At 53.2% G+C, this 8,132-nt stretch overlaps 1 protein-coding gene across 1 annotated transcript; it reads left to right on the forward strand.

The window, feature by feature from the left end:
* The first annotated feature begins 2,200 nt into the window (after positions 1-2,200).
* LOC102945241 (natriuretic peptides B) lies at positions 2,201-3,898 on the forward strand. Its single transcript, XM_007053693.3, has 3 exons — positions 2,201-2,715; positions 3,000-3,282; positions 3,687-3,898. The coding sequence occupies exons 1-3, from the start codon at positions 2,599-2,601 to the stop codon at positions 3,713-3,715; spliced, it is 429 nt and encodes a 142-aa protein (XP_007053755.2). The 5' UTR covers positions 2,201-2,598; the 3' UTR covers positions 3,716-3,898.
* The last annotated feature ends 4,234 nt before the right edge of the window (positions 3,899-8,132 follow it).

The following is an 8,132-nucleotide window of genomic DNA, read 5'->3' on the forward strand; positions in this document are numbered from 1 at the left end:
GCCCCGATCCTAAGAGGTGCTCGATACCTCCCAGCATGTGGCTGCGTGTCCAAGGCAGATCTGCTGATTTTATTGCCATAGGGATAAATCCTTATTCATGCAAAATTCCCATTGAAGACCTGCTCCAAAGGCCATTGAATTCAGCAGAAAGTCTCCCATTGACTTCAGTGGGCTTTGGATCAGGCCCTGGGAGATGTATTATTACCATGGCATCTAAAGGCCCCAGCAGAGATCAGGATCCGATCCACTGGACACTGTAGAAACAGTACAAGCTCGCAGGTTAAATAGACAAGACAGGAAGGCTGGGAGGGGGCAAGAGGGAAAATGACTTCCCCAAGGTCACCTGGCAAGGTCACCAGCAGAGGAGCCAGAAACGAGGATTCCCGATTGCTAGTCCAGTGCCCTCCCTGCTAGAGAACACGGCCTCTGTTTCTTGTATTGACATAAGGACTACATGAAAACTGAGTGAGGCCCTCAGGATTTAGAGTCAGAGTTTGAGGCCACAAGAGACCACTGGGTCATCCAGGCTGACCTGTATATCACAGGCCACCACCTCTACCCAGCACCCTCATACTCCACCCAACCAAGAAAATTAGACCAAAGTATTACAGACTTCTCAGCCCCACCTCAAAGCCCTGGCGCCTCCCCTGCTAACATCCTATCTCCAGCCGTGGCCACCCCTGATGCTTCAGAGGATGGAGATTTGCCCCAGCACCAAAGAAATTACTCCCTTTTATACTTGGTTTTGGTCATTTTTAGATGGACTTGTTTGGCTAAGGCTAATAAACAGTAGCAACGCCCCAAGGCAAAACTTAGAAGACCTTGCAGAAAGGCGGGCCATCCGTTACAGTAACCAGTTCAATGATACAAGTGCTTGTTGTCTAAAACTAATAATTAATAAAGTGACCTCTTCTGCCGAGCATAACAGCTGGACTTTCCATGAAGGATGATCATTGCTTCGGAATTTCTCACATGAGAATACAGGTATGTGGGGCGAGGAGGACGTGGTGCCCCATCATTTACAGGCAGGAGGACGAGACATGGCGAGTGAGTGGTGACCGGCCTGCACTCCTCATCTAGATATGCCGTCTAGTTTGTCGAAAGTCACTGGGGAATACCTAACCGTTTTACATCAAGGGGATAAACTGGAAGTGCTGGTACTTGACAGCACACGTAGTCTGGTACATCTTAAATGGCGATGAACTGGTGTGCACACAATGCCATAGGGAGGTTTGCACCATCCTCTGGGGTCTTGGAGAAAGCAGCATTTTAACGTGGAGGAAGAAAAATAAAGCATGTCCTAGCAAAACCCGGGGCTCAATCAGTTCCCACAGCACCAAAAAGTCTGGAGTTAGATGCACTAAAACAAACGCACAGACAAGGGAAGTGCAGCTGAGTCCCTGTCTGCACTGGGAATTTGCCCTGATCTCAGCCATAGATGACCAGCAAATGGTGCAGCTGCCCCAGTGCAAAATCTAGGTATGAATAAGGAGCTGTGATTTGTACAACTTACCCCACTTTCAAGCAGGAGTAAACTCCATGGGTGTAAAATCACTGCTTTGCTTGTCTACATGAAGGGAGCTACCCAAGTTGCTGGTCATCTGTGGCTGAAATCAGGACAAATTCCCAGAGCAGACAAGGCTGCAGACCCTTGAAAATAGTGTGACAGAAAGACTGTTACACAGACACCCCTGGGTGGCATGTAATGGGGAGCGCCCCTGCCCACAGAAAGGTGGTGATGCTCTTGCAAGAGGCCAAACAGGGCAGCGCAGTATGTCCAGTGGAAAAAGTAGGGCAAGCTGGTAACTAATGCCACCGCCGGCTGGCACCTCTAGTGGTGGAGTAAATAACCCCAATAGCCCCCAGACCAGAGGGTAACTTGGCAGAGCCTGGCAAGCCCCATGCCCCTGTCAGTGGCACTGGGTCTGCCAGTGGCGGGGGAGACCTAGGCAGTGAGATTTCCCTAACACTTGTCTGTTTTCCTCCTTTCATTTTACAGCTCAAACTGAAAGAGACACAAACGCTGCAAGCAGAGCAGAGACACCGGTTCCAAACCCTCTCTGCACCCCTTTGCTCGCCTCCCCCAGGTACAGGAGGCTGCAGACTGGCCCAAGAGGGGGGTTGAGTTCCCTTCACGGGGGGCGAGCAATGGATCGTGTCCCCCCGTCAGGGGAGGGGGGCAGGAGGACGCGCTCAAGGCACTGAAGGGACCCCAGGCGATCCATCAAGCGCTAGCCTAATGGCGACTGCTAGGAACAGGGAAGACCACGCGGTCATTTCATTCCTTGCGCTGCCCAGAGCGGGACTGCGAAGGAGGCATTTGAGATGCGTTGATCGCCCGGGGCGGCTTGGCGCTGCTGGAGCGGAACAGGATCCGGATCGCGGCTCCAGGAGGGGGACACACCGTTTCCGAAAGGGTGACCTCGGGTGCCAGTGGCTGCAGCCAGTTCCCTTATCAGGGCTGAGTGCCCGAATTCCGAGCTCTGGCAGGAAGCCGCCCGGAGGTGAAGGGGGGATATATATAAAGGAAGCCCGAGCAGCCGTTCGAGCCCAGACCAAGGCGCTCGGGTCTGGAGGCAGCGCAAGGGACCGGGCAGGATGAAAGGCGCAGCCCTGAGCTGTTGGGCCTCTCTGCTTCTTCTCATCCCGCAGGGGCCAGCAGGCGGGCACCCGCTGCCCAGGAAACACACCAGCCAGGAGCTCCAGGCCCTGCAGGTGAGGAGAGGCTGCAGCTGGCCTGGGGTGGGGTGGGGAGCTGGGTCTCTGGCCCCAGCCTCGGAGGCCGCGTAAAGGTGTTAGCACCGGGCACCTTAAAATGAGGGAGCCCTTACCAAGCAGGACAGGGGGCAGAGCCCTTCTGAGCAATGTGATTTTCAATCCGAGAGAGGACAGGTCCGGATGGAGGCCCCCTCTCCTCCGCCCCAGGGATACGGACACACACTGAGTGCCCTGGTCAGTTACGCGGGAGCTGATCACGGTCTTCTCCTCTCTTGTTCTAGGACCTCCTTGAGCTCCTGAAGGAGACAACGCAGGGGGAGGAAGGGGAGCCGCTGGAGTTGGAGAATCTGGACTACGGGGCGGAAGACGACGACCCTAGCTGGGACCTTGCTGAGCCGGAGAGCAGCCCCGCTACCCGGCTCCAGCCCCGGGATCCTGTGGAGAGTCAGTGGAGGACCCTCCTTGCTTCTCCCAGGAGGATGCGGCACTTCTCTGGCTGTTTTGGGACCAGGATCGAGAGGATCGGCTCTCAGACAGGACTTGGGTGCAACATCTACAAAGCCCGTAGGTCTTAGCTCGAACCCTTAGCCTGCCTTCAGCCCCCGTGTGTCTAGGGTTCTTCCCCACCTAGCCAGGAAACAGCCCCAGGCTTAGGAGGCACGTCTGGCAATCCCTGTATGGCCAGAGATGGCCCAATACCGCCCTATATAGCCCTGCAAGATTCTTCCCCATCCTCTGCCTTGGGCGGCAGACCTTGGCCCCGGCTGGATTCTTTAAGAGAAAGGTCGAGCGGAAAGGGTTGGACAGTGGGTACCTACAGCTCCATGATATTAGCCATAGGCCTAGCAAACAGCTGTCCAGCCGCGTGGGGACAGGTCAGAAACCCGAGACAGAGCTGCTCTAGCCGAGAAGGTAAGCCGAGAGTCTGAACGTGGTGCTCACTGTGTCTCCTTCCCCCTTGGTTTTAGGTTCCTGGAAGAGGAGATCGAGAAGCTGAATCTAGAGCTTCCCACCAGCCTCCTACGAATTTTTGGAGCCTCTTTTGTGTGGCCTGGTAACTTAACCCCTCCCGAGCGGAACACGTGTGCCACGCCTAAACAGAGCGGTTGTCTGGTGGATGTATTCGCGTTGTACAGATTGTTATTGAACAGCGATGGTGTTGGAACAAGAACAGCTGACCCCCCCCGGGGGGCCCTGGCGTGTATCAATAAATGTTTTGTCTAAATCGCTCATTTCACTCTGGAGGCCTGCGAGAAGCGAGTCCCTTCGGACGGGGCGCTGGGGAGCTGGGACCAGTTTCCTGCCCCACGCGAAGTGCCCCCGCAGAGTTCAAGCGCCCTTTGCACAACCGGGCTGGGTTACTTGGGGGAAGGCATCCTGCGCTTTCCCTGACTACCTCAGGGTCCAACTCTGCTCTCATTTCCCACCGGGGTCAATTCGGAGTGGCTCCCCCAAGAGGTGATGAAGTCACTCCGGATTTACACCAGTGAAAGCGGCGCTTTTGAGAGGGGAAAACTCTTCCCCCTTTCTCGTTGCTAAAGCCGCCGCTAGATTACTCCGATGCAGAGTAGACTGGGCTCCTCGGGGCACCGGCGGGTGGCGGGCTCTGGGTTTAAATGCTCGCTCGGGGCACACGGCCACCCGCCCCTGAGCGGCCCAGCCCCTTCGGAGCGCTCGCTGCACGACCCTCAGCCGCGAGAGGGGTGGGGAGCTGCTGGCGGCCTCGCCCGCGGGCGGCTGAAGGCGGGGACAACACCCGAGGGAGACGGGGGACCCGTGCCGGGCTGGCTGGCAGCGTTGGCTCCCAAGGGCTCGCCCTGTTCAGCACCCTGGACAGCCGCCAGCGTGCGCGCTCCGCGGCATCCGCTAGGGGGCTCCCCCGGGCCGCCCCCCGCGGCACCATCCTCCGCCCGGCTCGGCTCCCCGCGGCTCCGGCAGCTGAGCGCCCCTGTGCCGGCGGGGAGCGGGACTGAGCTCGGCTGCCCTGGGCTCGCCGGCTCGCTTGAGCAGCGGCTCTGCCGGCTGTCCGCTCCCTGGGGGATTCAGCCCCGGTGCCGGGAGAGGGGCGTGTTCACCCCGGCGGAGCCTCTTCTCTCCCGCAGCAGCCTGGGTTGGAGGGACCCCGCCTCCTAGCAGGGCCAGGGCCGGGCTGAGCCCCCGGCTCCGGGAGTGGAGGGGCTCAGAGCTTGGCCGGGGGCGGTGACACATCGCAGGGTTGGGGGGGGGGGGGCACGCACCAGGCGCCCCCGGGGAGCGAGCGGGTCCCTGCAGGGGATGAAGAGAGATTTCCACCCCCCCTGGCCTCCCCGACCTGCTCTGTACCTCGGGGCCCGGAGCACAGAGGCTGCAGGGCGGGGGGAAGATGGAAAGGATGCAGCTTGTTCCTTGGAAGAGACTGGGGGGCGGGAGGGGTGCACTGACCTCACCCTCCAGTGACCACCCGCCGGGACCCGGCCTCTGGCGAATCGGTGTCACGGGCCGGATGGGGGAGCAGGAATCGGCCCCGCGGGGGACGAGCCCCGCAGCCCCAGCCCCCAGGGGCGGCGTCCCAGCGATGAAGAACAAGGATTTCTCCTTCGTGGGGAGGGGGCTCCTGCTAACCCCCTGCTGCGTGTGGCCTGCCTGGCTGGGGGGGGGAGGCCCACAGCGCCCGCTGCCCTGAGCTACCTGCCGTCCTGGCAATCCCCCCCCCAGGGATTCACAACCTGCGCCCTTAGATCCCGCTGCTGGGGCGAGCCTCGGAGCCAGCCCGTCTCCCGGGGTGCAAACGGCATCCCCCGGCCAGCGGCGCGTGTGTAGGCGGGACAACTGGGGAACCAGGCTCAGGGCCCCACGGTAGCTAGGGCCCGCCTACACCCTAACTACACAGGGACAAACCCTGAGGTTGGCAGCCTGAGCGAGGTCGTCAGGATTTGTCCCGCAAGGAATAACACACAAGCCTAACAGCATTAATAAGGACGGGCCAAGTTCTGCCCCCTCTTATAACCCTTTAGCCTCAGTGGGGCCACCAGGGGGTGAGGGAAGGCAGACCACGGCCCTGTACATCCAACAGCTACAGCTGCAGTCAGGAATTCTCATGCACACTCATTCACACGCAGGCACCCCCGCCCTCTATTACAGGCACAAAACCAACTACCTTAAAAGAACACGAATCAAGCTGCCAAGTCCAGCCCTAGTCAGAAGGGTTTCTTTTGCTGCCCAAGTTGGACGTTGGGTCCTGAGGGAGGGAGGAGATCGCAGGAAGGGTGTGTGGGGGTCATGGATAAGGTGGTTGAATGCTGCCCTCAAGAACAGGCTTCTGTCCCTGCCTCTGATTTCCTACGCCATGTTGGGAAAGGAATTTAAAGGGAAAAAAAATTACCCTTTTCACAGGTAGTCACTAATTGTGTGCTTTTCATTTTCGGGGTGCCCATTTTGTGACCCTGGGCTCAGTTGCACAGCTGCTCCTGAAGTCAGTGGGAGCTTGGAATGGTGTATTAATAGGGCCCTTTGTTTTCAGTTTTTATTTTAGCTAATTTTTCCTGGGAATGTCAGTGTTTACTATCACAACAACAAAAACAGGTGAAAAATCAGTGCAAAAAACTCAATTTTTCTGGGTTTATTTTGGTGGATGGAAAGATGGGGAGGGAAAGTATTCAGTAAAGTAATACTTTGAATTCCATTAATCAATGTGGTTTGCTACAGAACTAAAACAGAACTCAAAACACAAGGCCACCTCTGAGTTTAAGAAAATAATCTCTCTAATCCCCAAATAAAACCTTTCGTTTTAATAAAGTTTACTGTTGTAGATTTAGAACTATTAGCCTGTAAATATTTACATTTAATAACTGGGCCACACCATTTGCTGCTCATAAATTCCATCCTTTTCTTCTGTTTGTTTTTTTAAAACTTTCTAATACTTCCTTATGTTCTGAAATGTATTCTGTTTTCTTCCTATTTTACTGCCAAATCTTTAAACAGTTATCTGCTAGCAGCTTGAAATGTGTACGTGGTGACTGTGAGATTCATCAGAACATTCAGATGCACACGCACTTCAGAGCTTGCGTGTGTGCCTGGTTGTTTATTGTGTGTATCTTCTAGAGACTAATACATAGCATTACTTCAACAGGCAGCTTTGCATATACACACAGACTAACGTATTATTGTAATACATAGAAAAATACAATACATTGCATGAGATCTAATGAAACAAGTTATTTTTATACATTTGAATGATACAAAAGTAGGGTGAAAATCGGGAAAAACTGAATAATGCTTTTCGTAAAACCGGGAAATTTTTTGGTAAAAAAATGGTTTAAACTGAAAACAAAGGGGCTTATGCATTAAATAAGAGAATCAGGTCTGAGGCATCTCAAATTGGGCACCCAAAATTAGTGGATACTTTGGACCTTAATCTCTGTCTCAGCTCCCCCACCTGTAAACCAGGAATAATACCCCTTCAACTCACAAGGGTGCTGTGAAAATAAATGCATTAGCATTTGTGACGCACTCAGATACCATAGTGATGAGTGTCACAGAAAAGCCCACGAGGGCATTAATAATTCTTCAGAACAGGGTTTGATCTGTGTGGAGCAAATAAGGCCCAGGGCCACACACTGAAGAATGAGGAGGGAAACTATTGAATAGCTGCTCATTAAGTGAGCACCCGCCATCCTGTGCACAGAATGAAGGAGAGGGTTCGGGGGGCGGGGGGAGAAATAGTCTTTAATTACACTCTCACCTACTATCATAAAGCACAGCACAAGGGGGCTAATTTAAAGGTGGACAGTCACCCTTAATTCTGGCATTTCCTAACTTTTGAGGGCTTGGCTTTGTAATTTTAATGAAGTTCATATATATATATATTTTATTACACACACATACAAATATATTTATGCATTGTTAAATACACACACTTTGTGTGTGTATGTATACAACTACATTATACACACACTAACAAATAACAGTGATAATTATGTAAATATTTATAAATATATACATAATTTGTAGGGAGATTCTTTTCAATCATTGATTGTCTTTTTAATATGATGAAACAAATTCATTTTAGATTAGGCTGGGAAATCCAATTCCCTCAGAAATCCACTCCCCTGCTCCAGCTTTATCTGTTCCACAAGAACCCACTCAGTAAGATTAGAAGAGAACGTTGTGTGTCGGCGCTTAGCTCTCTCCTGCAAATCTGTAAATGGAGTAATTTTTATGGGCTCTTGTGTTGTATGCACAAGGCTGAAGGGTGAATTCATGATAAAGCAGTATTTTCCTAAGGCATCTAATTTGACAATCATACTTAAGTATTCTGGCTTTTAATGAAAATTGAAAACTTAAGATCTCTAAGAAAAATCATGCCACTAGTCTAAGAAAAAAACAAACAAATGTTTTATACCATATATATGCTTGTGTGTGCACCCCACACATTT

Source organism: Chelonia mydas, chromosome 18, assembly GCF_015237465.2.
Source record: "Chelonia mydas isolate rCheMyd1 chromosome 18, rCheMyd1.pri.v2, whole genome shotgun sequence".
NCBI classification, from domain to species: Eukaryota; Metazoa; Chordata; order Testudines; family Cheloniidae; genus Chelonia; species Chelonia mydas.

Coding starts and splice junctions, on each gene's coding strand:
- LOC102945241 (XM_007053693.3), top strand. CDS start 2,599: ATGAAAGGCGCAGCCCTGAGCTGTTGGGCCTCTCTGCTTCTTCTCATC. Junction 2,716..2,999: donor AGGAGCTCCAGGCCCTGCAG/GTGAGGAGAGGC, acceptor CTCTTGTTCTAG/GACCTCCTTGAGCTCCTGAA. Junction 3,283..3,686: donor GTGCAACATCTACAAAGCCC/GTAGGTCTTAGC, acceptor CCTTGGTTTTAG/GTTCCTGGAAGAGGAGATCG.